This window comes from Brienomyrus brachyistius, chromosome 24 (assembly GCF_023856365.1).
Source record: "Brienomyrus brachyistius isolate T26 chromosome 24, BBRACH_0.4, whole genome shotgun sequence".
Taxonomy (NCBI): domain Eukaryota; kingdom Metazoa; phylum Chordata; class Actinopteri; order Osteoglossiformes; family Mormyridae; genus Brienomyrus; species Brienomyrus brachyistius.
In genome coordinates, this window is record NC_064556.1 from 5,380,177 (window position 1) to 5,403,387 (window position 23,211).

General features: G+C 46.0%; 1 protein-coding gene and 1 long non-coding RNA gene across 7 annotated transcripts in view; one reads left to right on the plus strand and one right to left on the minus strand.

Moving 5' to 3' along the window:
* The window catches only part of kctd16b (potassium channel tetramerization domain containing 16b), an 82,941-nt gene that overhangs the window by 12,523 nt on the left and 47,207 nt on the right, over window positions 1-23,211 (plus strand). For 3 of the 6 annotated variants that reach the window (XM_048994974.1, XM_048994972.1, XM_048994971.1), the window contains exons 2-3: window positions 22,656-22,807; window positions 22,939-23,108. In XM_048994974.1, coding sequence (XP_048850931.1) covers window positions 22,656-22,807; window positions 22,939-23,108 — 322 coding nt within the window. Of the gene's footprint in view, window positions 1-22,655; window positions 23,109-23,211 lie in introns of all 6 variants that reach the window. The other 3 variants (XM_048994970.1, XM_048994969.1, XM_048994968.1) reach the window with 1 other exon arrangement.
* LOC125720031 (uncharacterized) lies at window positions 408-22,697 on the minus strand. The gene is made up of 3 exons (XR_007385336.1): window positions 22,530-22,697; window positions 22,261-22,327; window positions 408-536 (listed from the first exon to the last, which is right to left on the minus strand). It is a non-coding gene; the product is annotated as an uncharacterized LOC125720031 (long non-coding RNA).

Consider the following 23,211-nt stretch of genomic DNA (forward strand, 5'->3'; position numbering starts at 1 on the left):
AAAATGGAATAGTTCATTAATATGGCCAACATCTAAGTCTCCCCTTAAAAGTTAATCTGTGGTTGGTAGCTTTAAACTTGACATTGTTTTGTACAGCCTTAATCTTGCTTTAGTTGGTACAATGTTTAGTCAATAAAGTTTTGCTTCCGCTAATCACCTGACTATGTTTGTGGCAACCTTCCCCGCAGTCTGCGTCTGTGTTTAGTGTTTCCCAGCTCTCTGTTCTCGGGGACCAACAGACGGTCCACGTTTTTGAGCTGCCCTTGCTCCCTGCCAGACTGTCCACATTTTTGCTCGAGAGGGAGCGAAAACATGGACTGCCAATGGTTCGTTGAGCACTGGTCTAAATGGCACACGATAATTTATTGCTTGGCGTTAGCTGTGAGAGGGATGGTGCTCACCTCATTGTCGGTGATGCAGTTGCACACTCTCCGCAGCCCTGACTGCGATCGACAGTGCGCCGGCCTCTCTGTGCTTGAGGGAACAGCGGCCTCATCATGCCTGACTGGGCGGCCCACTTCCCCGCAGCTCTTGTACTCCAAGGAAATCCAGCGGAAGGAAATCCGGTAAACACCACTGAGCACAAGGGACTGATAATACCCTCAGTACGTATTAGCCTCGAGATTTACTGCATTCTTCTTCCTATTCAAAGACTATTTTCTGTTCATCCATTTTCTTCCAATTTAATCATTTTCCAATCCTGGATCAGACATGGCTCTCCCTAGCCAGCAACCCCCCCTCCCCCAATCATGACGTTCCAAGAAGCAGGGGGCAGATGGCATGCGCTCTTTCCATTCGCACCCCCGCCAGCTTTCTTTCTTTTCTCACCCGGCGAGTCACACAGCGCCAGCTGGAGGTAGGGCACATCTCGCGCCGCCGGCCGCCAAACGCTCGCCATCTTATGGCTCCCGCAGGCGGTCCGAACACGCTAAGCGGCTGAGATAACCCGGGCCGACCACCGTGTCTCGCTCGGGCCCGATCGCGAATTGCATTACGCTGGCGCCAGATTCTAGGTCACAGAGGACGGATTACGTAACTCGGGCTATCCGATCTACCTGCGTCTGCGGAAATCGCACATTTCCTGCGTGAACCTCCCAGTATTCCCAGTCCTGCCCTTTGTTTCTAACATCTAAGCCTATTTTAATTTCACGTAGTGGAACTGAAACATTAAGCTTATCTAGCAGGAAGTGGAACGATGCATTATGTTCCATTTGCACAAGTGCATCGGAAAGCTTCTCTTCACATCTCCCGTCATGCTCGTCTCCCATCATGCTCTGCTTTGAGACGGACACGCACACATACAGAACCTCGCAAAAGAAAGAAAACGACGCGTAAATGATCTTCATGTCGGTGTAAAACTGTGGTGTTTTGCCTGTAAAAGTGTGTCAGCGTAGTCATTTCAAAACATCTGCTAAAATCATGGGTGGAGCAGGGTGGGTGGGGGGGGGGGGGGCTGTGTATCAGATACATGCATTGACACATAAGGTAAGCAGGATGTTGGCTTTTTTTTCCCCTCCAGGTGCAAACATTTGGCTAAAATCGGTCCAGTAGTCGCAACAAGTATCTTATACATCGATGTATTTCCTTGACTTGACCACCAGCATACCATGTCTGACTGATAGAAAACTCACTGGCTTTTTTTTTTTCTTTTAAAACTAATTAACTTAATTAATCAAGTGAGCTGGCGGGGATATTTCACAAAGACCCCCGAGGAGAGGTTTGAGAACCGAAGCGATGCTCTTCCAGCCATCCAGAAGGAAATCTGTGACTTTTGAAAGTACGGGAGAAATTCTTTTTAGTTTCATTGTGTTATTGTTAATTTGCACGTGCTCTAACGTTAAGTAGTGTTTTTATACACACTTAATACCCAGATAAATGGCTGTAAACAGTTCCTTTGACTGCCTTAGACTTTTGCACACTGTACAGTTCATTTGACTGCCTCAGACTTTTGCACACTGTACAGTTCCTTTGACTGCCTCAGACTTAGCACACTGTACAGTTCCTTTGACTGCCTTAGACTTTTGCACACTGTACAGTTCATTTGACTGCCTCAGACTTTTGCACACTGTACAGTTCCTTTGACTGCCTCAAACTTTTGCACACTGTACAGTTCATTTGACTGCCTCAGACTTTTGCACACTGTACAGTTCCTTTGACTGCCTCAAACTTTTGCACACTGTACAGTTCCTTTGACTGCCTCAGATTTTTGCACACTGTACAGTTCCTTTGACTGCCTCAAACTTTTGCACGCTGTACAGTTCCTTTGACTGCCTCAGATTTTTGCACACTGTACAGTTCATTTGACTGCCTCAGATTTTTGCACACTGTAGAGTTCCTTTGACTGCCTCAGACTTTTGCACACTGTACCTACAGTAGAGAGTGAAGCTTGAGGCACAAGGGTAGGTATACCTGACACTCCGGGAGCATTTCAGGGGGTCAGGGGTCCCTCGAAGGGCCCAGCTTGACATGTGACCCTTCTGCCAAGACTCAAAACAGTGACCTTCCAATCACAGGAACAGAGGTCAAACCCACTGAGCCACGCATCAGCCCTGCTCACAAGCCTTACAGTTTTTACTGGAAGATTATGGGTTGAATGGACCTGTATATCATGTTGAGTTGAAGTGTAGTGGCAGAAGTTTCCCAGCACTTACTGCAGCAAGTCGTGTCCCTGAAGGCTGACTGTATTTTGAAATGGGTCACTGTAAATCTAGGCAATGAATTCAGTGCCGGCAAGCACCAATCAAATTATGCATTCTCCCCAACTCTGTCAGCACAAACACTTTAGATAATACAGTCCTCAAAAACGTCTAAATGGAAGTCACCATGGATACCATTCACAATAATTCCGAAACAAGCTGCCAATGTTATTTTGCCATGCAGCACCATTTAACCAATTCAGGGAGGCAGACGAGCTGGAGCCACGGCCAGAGGTGGTAGGGGCGCACCGGGAGCTGAAGGTTAGGCCATCAGAGCGCTCACGGGTCCACCAGACCAAAGGGTATGTGGATGTGAACACGAGGAGAACACAAACAACCTTTGTAAGGGGTTCACCATCAGGTTATTAATTAGGTTGAAACATTTTGTAAATCGCATGTGGGTGTGAATGGTGTGTGAGTGTGCCCTGCGATGGGCTGGCCCCCCATCCTGGGTCGTTCCCTGCCTCGTGCCCATTGCTTCCGGGTTAGGCTCCGGACCCCCCCGCGACCCAGAAGGATAAGCGGTTTGGAAAACGGATGGATGGATGGCCTTTTATAAATCCTTCACAAACATTTATAAACAACTTATAACTGTTCTCTTTCTACTAATGAGTTATTAGTTATTAGTGGTGATAGGGATCCTTATTGTAAAGAGGTACCTATTATAATTGGTGAATTGCTGCGAGAGTTTGTGACTAGAGTAACATCCCCGGTCGCCTGTCGGACCGCACATTTCAGAGTCCTGTTCATCTGATGAGGTCCCGTCTTCTAACGTGAACCGACCCCCCCCCCCCCCCCCACCAGACCGGCGTCGCTCCTGTCATTTCAACTCACACTGACAGACCCAAAACCACTTTGTAGATGTGGACACCGGCTTGTCGTACATGACCCCCCCCCCCCCCCATAGATCAAAACAAGTTACTGTAGCAGCAGAGCTGTATGCAAGTTTCCCAGTGCTATCAATTGACTCCCATTAGCTTTGGAATCCGATAAAGTTTATATGCGTCTTGTGACTTCGGCTCCCAAACTCGGGGTGAATCCGAGGTGACTAAACTGAAAATAATAACGACATATTAAAGTGTAACGGTGAGACACTGCTGGTCAAAACTATAATACATGTGCCTGTTATGCTTTAGCAAACAGCCTGAGCTATTCCGAAGTCCCATCACCTACATTATTAATATACAGGATGAATACTTTAGGGTATTGTCCGCCATAATTCCGATAAACAATACAATGAGACTTTAGAGAGTGGAACAGATTGATGTTATGGGGAGACACCGTTTTCAAAGCTGCACTGATGTTCCACAAATGATCTAGTTTGGAAATTCAGCTGGGCGACACCTGGTTGCCTTTCCGGTTAAAAATACATGGTTGGTGTATGTTTGTGGACCGCAGATTGGCAGGAAGGGGATGGAGTGAAACGTTACACCAAACAGATCGACCACACTTTGTTGGATCCATTCGAGAAAATTATGCCTGGTTCCCAAAGATTATTTAAGAGGTTGGGCCTATATGCGGTCAATCTACTATTTCAGGGTGAGCAGGTCACGTTAATAATAAAACACACATCATGCTGTGAGATGTATCTCGATAACAGACCCCGGTACTTTAATAAAGGTCTAGGAGAGGAGGAAAATAGGCTAAAGTGTCGGACTTTACCGAAAGAAATCAGTTTTGTGCTAAATCGTAGAAAACGTTCAGTTTTCCGTCGAAGTTGTATTTCTGCCTTGCGTAGGTCTGTGTGCTCCAGCTTATAATTTCCATTATTATGAATATGCAATTAGCGGAAGATAAACTGGAACATTTTGATGAATGAGCACTTGGGATCATTAGCTGCGTTTTATGGGAGCACAGCGATGTGGAGCTTCGGGAGCCTACAGAAGAGTCGCTGTATGTGAGATGCTTGCGAGATGCTTGCGAGCAGTTGTAGCTGATCCTCGCTTTCCTGGGGCAACGGCTCGGATCGAGGATGTATTAGGGCACATATGTCAACATCTAAAACGTTAAGAAGCACCTGCCACAGCTGAATGGGAACAACAAAGCAAATGTGGAGATAATTGCCGGAATATTCCGCGAATAGGCCTCTGACCTGGATGCACAGCAGAACTGGTGATGATAGAGTGGCTGTTTTACTGTGCCTTAGCCGTTTAATCACACCGATACTGGGCTCAGCAGCGAGAACTGCAGTGTGGCGATGGACTAATGTTCCTTTGAGAATGTTAAAAAGAAAGAAAAGAAAACCTGTAGTCTTCCTCATTGCTATATAACGGCCCTGTGTTTGGACAGCATAAAAACCAGATTGCAGCTCGTGTTGTTTTCCTCCAAGATGCGGCCGTCTAGAAAGATGCCTGAGATTATTCTGGTAACACGAAGCACAGTTTGGAAAGGAGAGTTAGCTCAGCTTGGCTGGGGGAGTATGGTGCTTCGTTTGTGCTGGAGCCCAGCTCTGGAACCTCGCGCCTGCGCCCCCCCCCCCATCCCTCCATCTCAAACGCTACACCTAATAAAATTAAATTTCGAGTTCAGCCAGTGGTTCTCAAACTCGGTCCTCGGGCCCCACTGCCCTGCTTGTTTTCCAGCTATCCTTGCCCTAAACACTGCTGATTACCTGGATCAGGTGTGTTCAGTCAATTAGAAGCTGAAAGAGAGTTGGGACTTGTATGTGGGACAGGGATAGCTGGAAAACAAGCAGGGCAGTGGGGCCCGAGGACCGAGTTTGAGAACCACTGAGTTAAGCTGTGCAAGTCAAACTAAAGAAATGTATAGTTATAAAATTGACTGCGTTGTAGTATTTTTTGACATACAGTGTCGTGCGAAAGTATTAGGCAGTCAAAGTCAATGATGTTCAATGATCTTTATGTTGGTGTAGAACTATGACATTAAGTCTGTCAAGGTGTGTCAGTTTAGCCAAACCTCTCCTAAAGTCACCCCAGCATTTCTAGTGACCGTCCAATGAAACCCGTGTATTTTTTGACTCGATCACTACCCACCTCCTATGGCTAATCAATACCTCATTGACTTCTTTAAATGAATTACATTAATTAATTAATTGAGCTGGATGTGAAATGTAACAAACACATAGAATGGCTGAGGTGCCTCTGTGGAGAGGTCTGGGAACTGAAGTGGCGTTCATCTAGACGTCCAACTAGATTTCAGTCATTGTTTTGGAGAACTGAGTAAATTCTTGTTAGTTTTTAATGTTACTCTTTATTTTGATATGTTCTAATATTAAGTTGTGTTTTTTGTTCTGAGCGCACGTACCCCCACTACCCAGATGAACAGCTTTAAACATTGAACTGCCTAAGACTTTTGCACAGTGCTGTACATTCATGTAACTTAGTCTGTCTCGCTCATCTGACTTTGGATTTGAAAGGAGAAAACTGCTCCGCACACATGCAGAGAAATCCACTGTTTGTTCACTGGAATCATCGAAGCCATCAGAACTCAAGCAGAGCGGAAATGAACCAGAAAATCTGACGTCATCGTGGCCTTTAATTAACCCTGGCACCGCAGAGCTTACAAATTATGCCCTGGGGGGGGGGGGGGGGGGGGGGGGGGAGCACAAGGCCCAGCCACATTCATGCTTCAGTTACATGGACGCCTCTCACAGACACTCCTTCAAAGCCCCCCTGCCCTCCCCAATCAGAATTAAAATGAGGAGAAGCTGTGGGAGGGGGGAATACTGACAAGCTTAAGCCAGTGTTTCCCAATCCAATCCTTGGGGACCTACAGACTGTTCACCTTTTTGTTCCCTCCCAGTGCCGTGGTAGCAAAAATGTGGACTGTCTTGCAGGGAGCTGGGAGGGAGCAAAAACATGGACTTTCTGTGGATCCCCGAGGACGCGGGTTGGGAACCGGTGCTTTAAGAGATCTGTCATTTACGACCTAAGACACGTTTCCTGTGCGCGTCACGCATCCGCTGCTAGATTCCAGCCCGAATTCCCTAATGATGGCAGGAATGAGGCTTTGAACATCACAGCTGGTAGGATTATGCCTGTCATCTCCGCTGTGTGCCCTGCTTCCCGACGTTCGGTAACCCACCCATCACGGGTCTCCAAGTCCCGCATCTCCACTCAGTACCGTTTTCCATTTTTAGGAAGAGCCTGACGCACTGGAGTGTCTGACGCACTCCGAGCGTGTTGAGGTGCGAAGAACGAGTCAAGCGAGACCCCTTTTGAAGGCGCACTAATCTGGGGGGGGTTACAATGAGCCCCTCCGCATATCCTTGGCTCTGATACTCCATCAGTTGATACTCAGTTGATGGATATATCCCTGTAAGATCTTCTCCTGTTCCTCGATGACTGGTTTACCCTAAAATCCAGACCCAGGAGGCCATCTTGGAACGCCATTCTTAGTCTCTACATCACATAGTGAATTGTTATCTGCTGTAAACAGATGACTGCGACGGCAATAAAAGGCGCCAGGCTGATTCATTGGTCAGATTTATTGCCCAAACCTCCCGCAGCATGCCTGTGAACATACCAGAAGATCACCGAGAAGATTCACCGGACTGCTGTAATGCTGTGTTAGCTGTTCTTCAAATTACATAATTAGATTGGCCCCTTAAGTGCAAAGCACGTCTGCTTTTATTGGGAAAGAATCACATGTTTTGCATCTGCGGACACACACCCACACACACACACAGTCAAGTAATCATATCCTTATGGGGACCGCTCATTCATTTCTGTGGGACAAATGCTAATGCTAACTATGACGAGCGTAACCCCTAACCCAGCCTTTAACCGTAATCATAAGGAACCAAGCAAAAATACAAGAGTTTTTGCATTTTTCGTTTTTTCCATTGCAGTCACTATTTTTTTATAAAATAGAGTTTTCCAGGAAACGGGTCCCCATATGGTAAAAAAAAACGGGTATTCATCACATTGTGGGGACATTTGGTCCCCACGAGGTAAGGTATACTTGGGCACACACACACACACACACACACAGACCCACACATAGACACACACACACTCTCTCTCTCTCTCTCTCTCTCTCTCTCTCACCAGCTGAGAAATCGCCCGTAATGTGTAACACCTCAAAACCCTGCAAGGTAAATAAATTAAAATTGTTAGGAAACAAGATAATGAAGATAAAGTCACACCCACAAATCCCATCACAGCAAATACGAGTTGTGAAGGAATAAGTGTCCCAACACTGGCCCAGCTCTTCGACACTCTGCCTGATTTTGGCTTCCTCGAAGATGTACTCTTGCCTGTCTCCGGAGAGAATCTCTGCTTGCCAGACTCTGCAGAAATAAATTTGTCCATTCGGCAGAAACGCATCTAAAAGAATAGGTACATGTGCAGTAGTGTCGCTGTCAAAAAATAATGCAAATAATGCGCTTAGCGAAGGCATGTGGTTGAGGTCGTTGACATGCGCCATTGACTAACTGCCAACTGTCGACGCACGCACCAGCCGAGGTCCCGTTCTTGTAGCCTAGAGCAATACTCACTGCTTAACCAGAATTGGTTCCAGTGTGAGAAAGAGCCAGGAGGATTGGAAGTCATCATTTCTCGTTTAGCAAATGGATTAAACATGAAATCTCTTGCTATTGCCTTGACAGGCATAAAATGTGGACTATTACTTTCTAAAAAGTTTAATATGCATCTCTTATCAAGGGGAAACAGATCAGCCAAGACTTCTGTAGGAGGAAAAAAAAGATATATATTTTTTCCTTTATTTATACCTAATGCAAAGCAATGATACCCTCACTTATCAATTTGCCAGGACCCAAAGCAGAACAGTAGGTGTGAATAGAGCACATGACTGTGCTACACATTTGAAGAACCTTTTGAAGGATTGGCATCCAAGCTGAACAAGGTTATGGACGTGTTTCAGGGCAGATCTGTCTGCGATTTATGATCCCCGCCTGGATGGATCACACTCCGATGCTCAGTCTCGCCACTCGAGCCTCTAACGACCTCGCTTCCGTATCGCGCTGCCCCTCGGGACCGAATGACGGTGAAGCCGTGGTTCTAAGAGCCCCAGAATCGTTGGCTGAAAGTGGCTCTGGGAAAAGTTCACCATCCTGGGAGAGGCGCCCAGTAAATTCCATAATTGTTCTGAAAAACGGTAGACTGAGCCCCAAATCCCACTTTCCGCGGGGAATCTGAGCCCCTTCACCAAGACGGATTCACCGGTCTCTGCTCCCGGCCCTGGTGGATTAGCCGATTATGGAGACGTTGACTTCAAATGCGAATGGAGGGGGGGGGTCCCGGCGGGCATATAATGAATCCACCTCCTGCAGGTTCACTTTCATCCTCGATCACCTCTGCCCTGTTACCCTGGGGCGGCCCTGTCCCTATCGATGCCTCCCTCGCTCATGTCGCGGCCGTCGGTCTGCGTTCAGGAGAGACGACCCCCCTCCCATTCCAACGTGTCCAGTCTCCTAGACGTCCCCGCTTTTAAAAAAGCACTTCTGAAGAACCAGACTTCCATATCCCCCACAACCCCACGCTCCACAGCTGCAGGCAATTCAATCTGCATGCAGCTTCCAAAGTCCTTTCACAAGCACTTTTTTTGGCCAAAGGAATAGATTAATGCTTCTTCTTTTTCAGTTTGTCGAGCCCCTCTGTCATTCTGCGTTTGGTCCCCGCCATCGTTGATACTATCGATAATCATCCCCCTCTACACATGCGTTATAAACCTATTGCCTCTCAGTGGGAAAAAAAAAACAGAGTTAATGACATGCAAATTGGAGAAAGAGGGAGGATTCCGTCTTAATGTCAAAACAGAAATTAGCACAGCTTCTATTGTCATAACAAGAATGCGTGTTTTATAAATAACTCAGCGATTCATTTTTTAATTAAACACGCTTAAGCTTAAATGCCGCCTTGTTTAAAACCTCCACTCCATCTCCTTCAGATTAGGCGCAGTAGGTGAGCCATGAATCACAGCAAACGGGTTTCTCGATTTTTTTTTTTTTCAACAGGTATTAACGTCACGTCAAGTAATTTGTGTGCATTTTCTTCAGGGCTTTATAATTCAAGTAAATATTGCGCTGCATTGTTCTTCGTGTTGGATTCCTTTAAAATATAAAGTGCACCTTGACACACAGGCCAGCCGCTGTCTCTAACTATGACTTAATTCCTATTAACATTTCTTGAGCGATATGGAGACTAATCAGTACCATCCTGGACGTTTTGCTTATTTGTTATGCTTTCGTAACATCTGCTTGGGGGACTGACTTGCATACTAATTAGCCGTAACACAAGGCCACACCACCGACCTAAAAACCTAGATATATATGGCTATTTACACATCCCGTTGAATGATTTTCTTATTCTGACATGGATGGTGACCCCTGAGTCAGTACTGTGAGCCTCCTGGCTCTAAAAGGCCAATGGATCTTGTCAGTTTTACATCAAGCAGATGCTACAGAGGAGGAACCGGATTGTCGGTGATGCTTGATGCTTTACATGGGTTTCCGATTGAAGGATAGTTACTATCAGTAGTGCTTTGATTCTGCTTAGGTCCGCAAACCTTGCCAGTAGAATCAGAGCTGCCTTGGACTCATACTTGACTCATTCCCTCTACCAGACGAGCCAAATCTGTCTTCGGGCTCGGTGTACCGAGGCAGGCTCAGATCCAGCTGCAAGCTCCAGCTCCAAGAATAATGTTTTTTTTTTTTTTCTTTTGTTTGATTTTTGCGAGATATTTTAGCAAAATACATACGTGGTGAAGCATCACTTTGCCTGCCTTGCTGATTTCTGAGCCTGACTGCGATTGAATCGATGGAAAAAAAAAAAAAACAACTCCATCTTAAAAAGACTGGTTAGAAAGAAATCGTTGATTGGCTGGAATTTGGTCGACCGAACTTGTGATTGGCTGGTGGTGTTAGGTGACTTTGTTGAAGTATAGTCACTTCTGATTGTGATAAAGAAGCCAGGGGCCTGAAGCTATAGCCCTTGGGGACTGCAGTGTGCTGAATTCTGGGGGGGGGGGGGGGGCACTATTGCTACCAGACGTGGTGAGCATAGAAAAATCCCTTGTGGCACACAATTCCCCCATTAGCTGATGTGCAAAGTGTCGCAGATCTGTTGAAGACCTCTGATTGGTTCCCTTTGCAAATAGGCAGAATCAGGTAGGTGATGGAGGTGTGACACGCACATTGCTGTGTCAGTTTGTGTGGCGGCAGGTTGACCCTGGTTTCCACTGACATTAAATAAATTGAGTTTTCCAAGAACTTCCAGGGGTCTTCCTAGCTACAGCCTCTACTGTTATGTTGCAGATGCCCGTAAAAAAAAGCCAGCTGCCGGGTTGCTAATGGAAATGCCACAAAATGCACCAGGCAGTGATGTCAGTGGCCAAACGACAAAAACAAGCACCGTCTGAAGGACCCTGTTACAGGCCGTCTTTATTATGCCCGTCACGAGAGGTCGGTGGGTTTAAAGGAAAAAAACAAGGGAGGTGACATGTGAGTTTGTAGCCTTTACACTGCTGGATAATTATTTTTGGAAGATGGAAGGATTTAATTAGAATGCAAGAGCAATTATGTTTGGGGAGACAATTAGCGAATAGGGTTCGCAAAACGTGAGCGCTGACAACGTGAGTCGAGTCAGGAGATGAAGTGCTATCGCTCTGTTTCATCTGCCCTCCTCTCTCCCCGAGTGTCCAGGGCTTGCAGTTATGGATGGTCACTGCCTCAGCCGAGCCCCAGCTGGAGAGCTGTTGAAATGAATGATGGGCGGGAGCCGGAGAAGATACCTTACAAACAGCTTATACAAGGACCTGTATGGCATCACCATCATTGCAGGATTATCTGGCAAGAGAACAAGTGCGTGTTATGGCCAGTGCTTCAAGGCGGAACAAACAGGTGCCGGTACCCCCCTCATTATTCAATACTGGGTGCCGGTACTCCCTTCGTTATTCAGTACCAGGTGCCGGTACTCCCCTCATTATTCAATACTGGGTGCCGGTACTCCCTTCGTTATTCAGTACCAGGTGCCGGTACTCCCCTCATTATTCAGTACTGGGTGCCGGTACTCCCCTAATTATTCAATACTGGGTGCCGGTATTCCCTTCGTTATTCAGTACCAGGTGCCGGTACTCCCCTAATTATTCAATACTGGGTGCCGGTACTCCCTTCGTTATTCAGTACCAGGTGCCGGTACTCCCCTAATTATTCAATACTGGGTGCCGGTACTCCCTTCGTTATTCAGTACCAGGTGCCGGTACTCCCCTAATTATTCAATACTGGGTGCCGGTACTCCCTTCGTTATTCAGTACCAGGTGCCGGTACTCCCCTCATTATTCAGTACTGGGTGCCGGTACTCCCCTAATTATTCAATACTGGGTGCCGGTACTCCCTTCGTTATTCAGTACCAGGTGCCGGTACTCCCCTAATTATTCAATACTGGGTGCCGGTACTCCCTTCGTTATTCAGTACCAGGTGCCGGTACTCCCCTAATTATTCAATACTGGGTGCCGGTACTCCCTTCGTTATTCAGTAACAGGTGCCGGTACTCCCCTAATTATTCAATACTGGGTGCCGGTACTCCCTTCGTTATTCAGTAACAGGTGCCGGTACTCCCCTAATTATTCAATACTGGGTGCCGGTACTCCCTTCGTTATTCAGTACCAGGTGCCGGTACTCCCCTAATTATTCAATACTGGGTGCCGGTACTCCCTTCGTTATTCAGTACCAGGTGCCGGTACTCCCCTAATTATTCAATACTGGGTGCCGGTACTCCCTTCGTTATTCAGTACCAGGTGCCGGTACTCCCCTAATTATTCAATACTGGGTGCCGGTACTCCCTTCGTTATTCAGTACCAGGTGCCGGTACTCCCCTCATTATTCAATACTGGGTGCCGGTACTCCCTTCGTTATTCAGTACCAGGTGCCGGTACTCCCCTAATTATTCAATACTGGGTGCCGGTACTCCCTTTGTTATTCAGTACCAGGTGCCGGTACTCCCCTCATTATTCAATACTGGGTGCCGGTACTCCCTTCGTTATTCAGTACCAGGTGCCGGTACTCCCCTCATTATTCAATACTGGGTGCCGGTACTCCCTTCGTTATTCAGTACCAGGTGCCGGTACTCCCCTCATTATTCAATACTGGGTGCCGGTACTCCCTTCGTTATTCAGTACCAGGTGCCGGTACTCCCCTAATTATTCAATACTGGGTGCCGGTACTCCCTTCGTTATTCAGTACCAGGTGCCGGTACTCCCCTCATTATTCAATACTGGGCGCCGGTACTCCCTTCGTTATTCAGTACCAGGTGCCGGTACTGCCCAAAACCCAACTGCACCATCCCATGAATCACCGTCATAATGTTAAGATTAATTCATATTATTTTCATAATTGTTTTAAATTACAGTAAACTTGTTGTGTTGTGACACTCACAGCCTTTTCAAGGGGCAGGTATTGTAAGGGGGGAAAGGGGGTTGTGGAGCGGCAAATTTTGGTGGGGGGGCTCCACCTTGGTAAATTGTAAAGTGTAAATTTTGCATTACCAAAAAAGGCACTGAGACACCCCCAAACCCCCTGCCCCACACATGCCTGTTGTTGCCCATGTTACCTTGTTACCCTTTGATTATTGTGTTTCCATACACCTCCAGTGAAAGAATCTGAAACCACGATGCATGGATGCGTGAGAAGGACGATGCTGATATGGTCCGTGTACCACTGACTGTGCAGTCTGGGCAGATTGATGACTGACTGCATGTTCGTGCCCCGCCCTGCGGCGAAGGGCCGGAATGCGCACAACAGATGTTAACCTCACATGACGTGGGAGAGAATTGCGAAGCGGGATTTTGTTTGCTACGAAGAACTTCAGAAGGCATGAAAACTCGGGTGGGTGGGGGGGGTGTTCTACAAAGCGGGGTTTCTCAGTTAGCTGGGTTAACTTAAGGTAGAAGCGGGGTAATAGCCCCCAGACAAAATGTCACCTTGCCACCCCCTCCCCCCCACAACTTAAATAATACATTTTTATGTATTCAAAGGCCAATTAAAAGCTCTGCCCCCCCCCCCTTGAATCTGTCAGAGTATCCAAACCCCTCAGATGCCCCTTGCTAGAAGTAATGATCGTCCAATCAGAGTTTATGTAAGAGGCATTCCTATTGGACATTCATGATGGTCCGGTCAGAGTTTAGCTAAGGAGCATTCCGATTGGACAATCATGACTTCTAGCTTAAATTAACCCAGCTATCTGAGAAATCCTGCTTAGCGGAACACCCCCTGAGCCAAAGTAGTGTTTCAAAACCACATGGAGTATCTAGGGAAATGGCAACCTTTCGCTTTCGTGCTGTTTGCAGGCAAAGGGATGTAAAACAAAGCTGCAGACCGCGGCGAATATGAGCGGAGGCTTTTCATAGTTCCATTGAGCCAGGATGCTAAAAGATGCGCCAAAATGGACGCTGGGAGGGGGAACTAATTTTAGCCACGATGCGCAGCTCAGACTTTCTGAAAAGCTCTCGGTGCCGTACAGGAAAAGAAACCCGTCCTTATTTAGAATGACAGTCTCCTTCTGAGGCGTCGCAACTTGGGGAACACTGGGGAAAAGATAGCGGAACTTAGCGATACAGTGGTGTGGAGGCGAGAGCTGGGGCAGTGGGGGGCTATCGGCATGGGTAGGTGAGACATAGGTCTAGGTGGCAGCAAGATGGGGCAGCTGTTTCCTGTCAAGCATAATTAAATTGTCTTTCTGATTACTGCCAGGAGCACTATTATTATTAAGTGACGCAATGATCCTCCCGTACAGCAGGGGGCAGTGTACATACCCATAGGAGGCAGGCCCATTATTCCCAGCTGACGTTGTCCTACATCGCCTTTTCTGTTTTTCTGGCTCCGTCTTTACGAAAGCATTACTTGTCCTTCTGTGTCATTGGGGAGAGCAATGGAAACAGGCCTCTGCGTGTCTATAAGGGTGCGTGACGTGTTGCCTTACAGAATGCCATAAAACTAAGATTCAGGAGCTCAATATGAAAACCACATGCGGCGAAATAAAATAAAATATTGATGCTGTGCAAGGGGGACTTTGTAAACAAACAGAGAGGGGGAGAGAGAGAGACTGCAGGGAAAACGGAAGGTGGTTTATACTGAAAAACACGGCAGTGGGCGAGGCCGAGGTCCCATGGTCCTGATCGCAGAGGTGGTCTAGCTGAATTAGGGGTTTAAGACCTCAGGAAGCGTTAGATGCTTCTCGGAAATTCATCTCCACTGCTCTATCGTCGTCTGGCTTCTATCTTAATTCTTTTTTTCTGCCTTCCCCCGTTCCCTATCCCATGTATTATTTCGTTTAAACGATGTAGTAATGTATCAACACCCATGTCAAGCACCTTGCCGTGACTGTGTTGTGAAAGGCGCTATATAAAGATAAATTGAATTTAGTCTTCAGCCCAGAGATTAGCATTCAGTTTTATTAATGTCGGTATAGCCAGTGTACAAGATGATAATTATTATTATGCTTTATAACAATACGCAATTTGTAAATAAAACAAAATTGGCAGTCATAACATTAACAAAACATTTTTAACATAGGACTTCTGAGTACAACTGCCCTTTGACAAGTACTCAAAATTTCGATCACTAACACATGCGATTACAATAGTGTAAATTTAAATGTGTAAATAACGGAGAATTAATGGAAATGAAAGACAATCCACCATAGAACTTGTGTATTATTCTCATTAAGAAAGTCTTTAAATAAAACTAGGCATTTTTATTGCATTATTAAATAACCTCTCTTGTTGTGTAATGGGACTTTTCGCCTCTCTCACACACACCAAGGAAAAGGAAATGATGAAATCCATGGAAACAGTTCACACACAAACAACAAACAGTCAACGGAAGACTTAAATGTAATGTTAAAAACCAAAGACCAAAGACATGACACAGAGGGGAGATACTGATCGATTTCAGTTAGGTAAAATCACAAGGACCGCGTTCCCCCATAAACATATGGCCGCATGCTGTCTGCACTTCCTCGCAGGCCGATAAGGTGGGTTCCCGGAAATGCGACATTTTCTGAAACATCCTCTACGGCACTGAAGGGAGCCATAACTGCTGAGAATGAGTCTCCGTAGCGTTCGGATGCATTGTCACCACCCTGTTGCGCAGAGGATTACAAAAGGACTCGTATATTTATATCTAGAGAGACTAGTCTTGGACCAATAAATTAGCTTTATATGTCATTCCACCAATCAGCTCTCTTGTGTTTGTCTGAATCTGCCACCGCGAGGTGCATGCAAGCAGAGTCGACTGAGTAAACGCTGTTTTGTGCTGTGTGGAAAGCTTGTGATTTTAAAAGCACAGCCGCTCCCCTAAAACGTCGGTGCTCCCAAAACGCAGGCCCCAGAGGCAGGTTTTCAAAGGAGCGGCTCTGACGGGCCGTCAGACTTTTTCACAGAAATGGATTTAACATTCAGGAGTTTTACCTCGCGCGCTTATCGCGACCATGCCGTGTATCTGTAGATCAATATGACGATGCCTATATAAGCAGAGGCAGTGGGCTGTTTTAACTAACCTCCACCTGTACCCACTGTTTCAGCTCTAACATTTTAAGTGTAATTGACTCTCTGTCTTGATTTCATTAATCTTTGGGGATTTGAATGTGACTTCTATCTACCACCTTTACTAGACCAAAAAAAATTGAAACCTGCAGTGTTTCCGTAGTATTTCGATGAACAGTTACTCCTTTGGGTGTCTTCCAGAAATTACTTATTGAAATATTGAAACGACACAGAATTTTACTATGACTGTTCTTAGTTCGTTAGCCTGTGCTTTTAGCTACACTAAAAGACTGTGGACACCAGCTGGAGTAGTATCTCATTTCAAAATCACGGGTATTAATATGAAGTTAATCGGTCCATTGTTGCTGTAATAGCCTCTGATCTTCTGGGAAGGTTTTTTCCATTAGATGGTGGAACATCGCTGGTGGGCTCTGCTGCGGTTCAGGTTGGGTATGAATGTTGGGTGCCAATCTCAGTCTCGGGGGAACTTCACCCGGGCAGCACTATTAAGGCAGAAATTTGACAAACTAGCTTGTGGAAAAGATCCTATGATGGTACCGAGTTGAAAGTCACCCTCGTCTGTACAACCATCCATCCTGCTGCCAATGTGTGGGTGTAGCTTAACTTACCAGTTCCTCTTCTTAATAGTAGGGATGCCCATATATGTTTGGGCATGTATCCCAGAATCCTTTTAACATTCATAAATCAAATCATTCTGATGTGCAGATCCTAACTGAAACTCTGGCTCACTGTTTACATCAAATAATTCTGCCTTTTTGACATCCAATGGGAGAAGCTAGTTCCCCACTTCTCTCATTAGTATTAATGAAAGCACAACTACACGGGCATATTAATATCTTGAAGCTATGCTTCTGTGGTAAGTGTCCCAAATGCGCTAAATGTTTGCGGCATACTTCGACGTTCACTTCCCGTACTGTATAATCAGCGGTCCAAATGCTGTCGTAGATCGAAAGGCTGCTTGAGATGGATGCGAGGGTCGTATTGCCCCGAGGGTCACCGCGTGCCCTGCTGTGGTTTTAATTTGCTACACAATTATAGTATTTAACGGGGGAGTGTTGAAATGGCAGAGATTATAAATGCACATCTAAATGGCACTGTGTGCTTTGTCCGTTTCCAGGTCAGCGTGATCAGGATCAAAATATACGCTGCGTACGGTTCTGGTTTAATGTCAGTGCTTTTTTTTTGATGGATAGAGGTGCATTCTGTTAGATAAGTTAAATCAGCTGCCCTTTGCCGTGGCTCTGTGACAGCTCTCAATGAATGTCAGCGGCACAGATTACAGATGGGATCGCAGGCACAGAAAGCTGCAAATGTTAGTGTGAGTTTAAAAACTGAAATGCTATAGGTCTGTTTGTCAGCGTTTAACACCCATTTGCACGGTAGGGCTAATCAAAGCCAGTATTTTATATCGCATTCTTTATTGCAACTAATCAAAGCGGGGCACCGCAGTCACTGCGTAGTGAACCCCGTTAGGCATGTGGTGAGGGCAGAAGATTAATATAAATGATCATGCCAGCGTGTCTCACTGGGTAAGTTGCTCTGATGGATTTTAGGCAATAGAGATCAGAGATGTGATACGTGGGCTGTATAATCTGATGGAAAGCTATAACTGAATTATTTTAGCAATATATGATACATCTCTGGTGATAACAAGCAGTTGCCCTCGTTTATAGAAAACCGCCCTGTCCTTGGGTAGCTAATTGGTTCATTAAGCAAAAAGTTTGTGACCCTTGTTTTATTTCGGTGCAGTTTCCCGTTTTCCCCCTACTGCTTTTACAACACCTGCTGCTATTTTTTTCCCCCCAAGATCCTCGGGTACAGAACAGTACAGGAAGTCCCCGGGTTACGAAGGAGTTCCATTCCCTAAAGCCAGTGTTTAAGTCGAATCTGTAGGTTTGTCGGAATGATAAATAGTACATGATAATAAAGATTATACAGTAATAACAAAAGTAACTACATACGGCTGATGAATTGCTGATGCCGCGCAATGTTGCGTGCGTTCGTTATTTTCAGTCATTGAATTTAAGTCGAATTTTTTATATAATCGACTTCATCGAAGATGTTCCCCTGCCGACCACCAGTTGTGGTACAATGGAAATCCAGGACGGGGGTACTTGACATGTATCTCGCTGGATTACTGGTACCTTTGAAAAGTGATTCCTGCCCCGGGATGAACTTTAATCCCTCTCAGCCGCTTGTTCTCGCCCACGGATTCTCTGCAAATCGTGCTGGCAGCGCCGCACACCATATTTCACAGGGAATACGGAATTCCAAGGAGATTTTGAGCAAGTCAGCTTCAGATATTACCTTCATGAGCTTTATTACACCAAACTGTATGAATAATATATTTGAGCTGAAAATGCCAATTAGGATCATAAAGTAAGAACTGCGAGAACTTACCGCAGAAAAAGTCAGCTAGCCGGGGCGCTTGTGGCCGCAGGGAGTTAATAATGCCAGTAGACTTCCAAAATATATAAAACATGGTTTTATTAAACATATTGGCTATTTATCCATCCACTTTCTTGCTTTGTAATTTGTCTAATAGTTAGGTGGGCTCGAAAAGGTCATTCATAGTTATACGGTCTTAAATTCAACACATGCATCAAATGATTTGCCAGTCTGTTGACTTCAGAGGCAAAATGATATATGCTATATACCGACTTAGGTGTTTCGCCAGGAGGCCTACAAAAAAATACAGAAGGAAATCACTTTAATCATTTATTTATGATTACTTACAACATAAATGCTCCATTTCTAAGATACAATGCCGCCCCGGAGATGGGAAAAGCTTCTCCTGTTTTTTTGGAGGTGTGGGAAGTGAGAGCCTAGGAGTCTTAGGCGACTCTAGGCTTTTCTACCAGGGCGTCCAAGGTGAGAGAGCCCAACTAAACATGCATTACAGTCTACGCCAAACTGAGCTATGCATTTAAAATCAGTAAATACATTTGCAGTTAATTATTATTGCACATTGATATGATTAACACAAGCCGCATTTTCAAATGCAACTTTGCACCGTAATTTAATTTGCTTAGCGGGCTAACCCTCTGTGCCTGTGATCAGAAGGTTGTGGGTTCGAGCCCCGACCTCGGCAGAACGGTCACATCTGTGGGCCCTTAAGCAAGGTCCTTCACCCCCATCCGCCTGGGCACCGACAGGCAGCTGCCCCTTTACTGTGACCCTCAAGCTTGGGGCATAACTCAGTAGAGGGGTTGGTAATCTTATCCGTCAAGGGTCAGTTTGAATGCAGGCGTTTGGGATAATCTTTAGGTCAGCTGTTCAAACCCAGGAGTGAGGACTCTACAGGGAATCAGTCCTCTAATTTAGTAATATAATTATGGAATTTCAGCGAAAAACCCAAACACACAATGGCCCTTTCTGGACAAGATTGGCCACTTAATATGTTCATGTGGCATTTCCATCTGAACAGTAGGGGATGCAATTGCAGCCCCTGCACCCCTGGTAAAATCACCAGCACCAGGAGTACAAAGCTGACACAAAAAAAAACCTGTTCAGAATGTCCTAAGCAGATTGTGCGACTTCATGGCTGAGATCAATCCGGCAATAATCACCTCTAGGTCCACATGAAGTCGGCAACATATCTACTGCCAGGGAGTGGGATAAAGTGGAAGAGTACTTAGGGAAACACGTGTGCCACATGTACAGAGGGCGATGAGTAAGTTAGAGGAAGGCATGGGCTGCAGGGTGATGTGAAGTGATAGCGGGGGGGGGCACATGAGAATGGGGGGGGGGGCACATGAGAATGGGGGGGGGGGCACATGAGAATGCTCAGGAGGAAGCTGCTTCGGCTCCTGTTAGCCTGAAAGCACTTTCATGCTCTTATGAATAGACACCATAATCATTCTCGCTAAGACAGAGTGAATTATGGAAATTAGCGCGGGATGAATTCCGGAACAGTGGGAGTAACGCAGAGCGCTGACTGTGAGGCATGATGACCACCATTAAACAGGAGCGCCTCTATGATGCATCCCCAGCCACACACCCCAGACCCCAGCCGCACACCCCAGACCCCAGCCACACACCCCAGACCCCAGCCGGCCTCATTTATCCTTTCGGTGACCTGTCCCATCTTGCCAGGGGACTTCGAGATTTATGCCTAGATGACACTGCCTTCCCTGGGGACCTGTCAAGCCCGGTGGCCTCAGCTTCTTAGAAAGACCATGCAGAGCAGTAGCTTGCGTGCAGATCCGACAGACAATGATCCGCGGCCGCACGTTCCGAGGCGTTCTCCCAGCGCCTCTCGTTTTTAATCTCTTCTGGGAAACTCCCATAATTTGCACGGCCCTCAAACTTCATTACGGATAATCGTCATAAACAGTAGCTTTGTACGTTCGTCTGACATTACCCAAGTTGCCAGATCATCTACGACGCACAACCTAGACACACAGTCTGCACACTACATGCAATTTCCACCCATCTGCACACCGCAACCTGACAAACCCCAATCTGATTCAAGGGGTGTGTGCGCAGCTGCTCTCTGCACAGGTTGGCCGGCCAGCTGAATGCGGAATGAATTAGCTGATTTAGCTGCCGTCAGAATATCAGGGCAGGACAGTGTTGCACCAAAAAAATAAAAAACAAACACACCTGCAAATTTAAGCAGAAATGGACTGAACCGCTTCGATTTATATCTGCTAGTCAAACAGTATATCTGTTGTTCAATTAGATATAAATGAATCTTGGTTAATTGTTTGTTTTTTTGTTTGTTTACTTATTCACCCCCCCCCCCCCCTTCAAAAAATGTATTGTGAAACCTAAATGTTGATAGGTACCTTTATAATGACCACTTCTTCAACGCTTCTTAATATATGTTTATAAAGATTCAATAATTAGAAAAAATAGCCTGAAACATTTTATATAACGTTGTAAGGCTTCCATCCATGATCCTGCACAGGGTTGCGGAGATCCGGTAGCACAGGGGACAAGTCTGGTGACGTCCGGGACCCAATGCTACTCCATCATAAAGCACACGCGATCACACATTTCAGAAACAGCAGTTCTTTAAGCCACGCGTTCTTAGACTGTGAGCGGACGCCAGACTGCACAGAGGAGTCTGTAGTCAAACACACTGGCCCAACACTGAGAACTTTATACAAGCGATCCCCAGGTTACAAACAAGTTCTGTTCCCTTAGCCTGTTTTTAAGTCGAATCTGTAGTTAAATCTCAAAAAGAATGATACAGAACATAATAATTATAAAAATAATCATTATTATTAAGCAGCAATAATAACACTACATGTGGTACTGTACTGTACGTCAAGCCGACGAAACGCTGAAGCTACACGTTTTCACGAGCATCACTAAGTAGTCCGTGTGTTCGTTATTACGAACAATTGTATTTAAGGAATTTTTTTTATATAATAGGCTTTATGGCAGTCCGTTCGTAAATACGAGTTGTCTGTAAGTCGGATGTTCTTAAGCAGGGGACTGCCTGTACATGGATCCTGTCTCCTATAATAAGGATAGACAAATGATTCTTTCAGAAGGTCTGGATAAAAGGTGTCTGTTAGCTGAGGACCTTTCCGGATGTATTTGCTAGAAAAGCACTTATACAAGGACAATCGATGGCCTCAAGTCCTGCCTTGATACAAAGTGAGCTAAAGGTCAGTGTTAGTTGTCCTGATTTGGTTTGATAAATTAGCAGCCTACAATGGCTTCAGCTGGCAGCTTCGGAGGAGCCGGCCCCCGATTACGAAAGACGCGGAATTCGCGTGGAACCCGCCAAGCGCCGCACAGCGTCACTGGATGGCGTTTTAACGAACCCCATGCCGCAGCAATAGAGCTTGTACTCCCAAGAATTCGCTTTACAAAACCAAGAGCTGGAAAAGCTTCTAACGACTGCTAAAAAAATACCGAATACCATAGTCCGTGAAATGCGTTTCATAGTAAAGCATAAAAATAAAGTTAAATGTTAACAGGAATGTAGCTTGTACTGTATGTGTATCTCTCGCAGTGAAGCAGTAGTATTAGTAACTAGTAGTACTGGAATGTTCTATCTGCGGGGCCATTCACAGAAGGTGGACTCATTTTGAAAATATGTATTTAATAAGTGCCAATTTCATACCTGTTGGGTTTGAGTGGTGGCCAGTCTGAAGTCTTATTTTTCAGCAAGAATATTTTTCAGCATCGACCTTTTAAAAAAATAAAACAATTTAAGGACCGATTCAGAAAGATAAATACACTGTTAGGTTTTGAATTTACTTTCAACACCCAAGCTCTTCTAAAACCGTTGATCCTTAAAGCCAAACTTTGCTTCAAACTTGGTACACCTGGATATTGAAATGCAAATTGCGCAGTAAATCAAATTATTTGACATTTCACACATTTAATTACCTGCTCGGAGCAAGGACCATGAATTCCAAATGCTTCGTTTCTCCTGTAGGTAATTATTGATTTCGTCACATCATGCAGCTATTGACTGTTTTTGTTGGTGGTCTTTGTGTTTAAATTCTGCCCTAGGGGGACCTTCTAGGTGGTCTTCATCTAACTATGACTGCTGCTGTAAGGACCACAAGGAGGACGGTGAGGGGGAAAGCGGCACCTCCGACAACGATCTCTCCAGTTCCAGCTCCGGGAGCCAATCAGAGGCCAGCTCGCCCCAGGGCACAGTGGTGCGTGGGCCAGTGAGTCGTCAATCACACATACAGACCTTGGATAGGCCCACCAAGAGGGGGCAAGCCCCACCCACCCAGCAGTCTGAACGCTGCCGGAAGAGTGATCTGCTTCGCACCCTCACCTCCAGCTCCCGCGAGGCCAATGGCAGCCGCAGGAGGCCGGCCAAGGAGCGTCTGACCGTCGAGCAGGAGCTGGAGAAATGCATCCAGGACTTCCACAAGATCAAGATCCCAGAGCGCTTCCCCGAGCGGAAGACCATGTGGCAGTCGGATCTGCTGCGCAAGTACCGCCTCTGAGGTGTGTCCACGGTGCCCCTGCTGGATGCTGACAGACAGACAGGAGAAACAGGAAGTGGAAATGCTTAGAACAGGAAGTGGAAATGCTTAGAACAGGAAGTGGA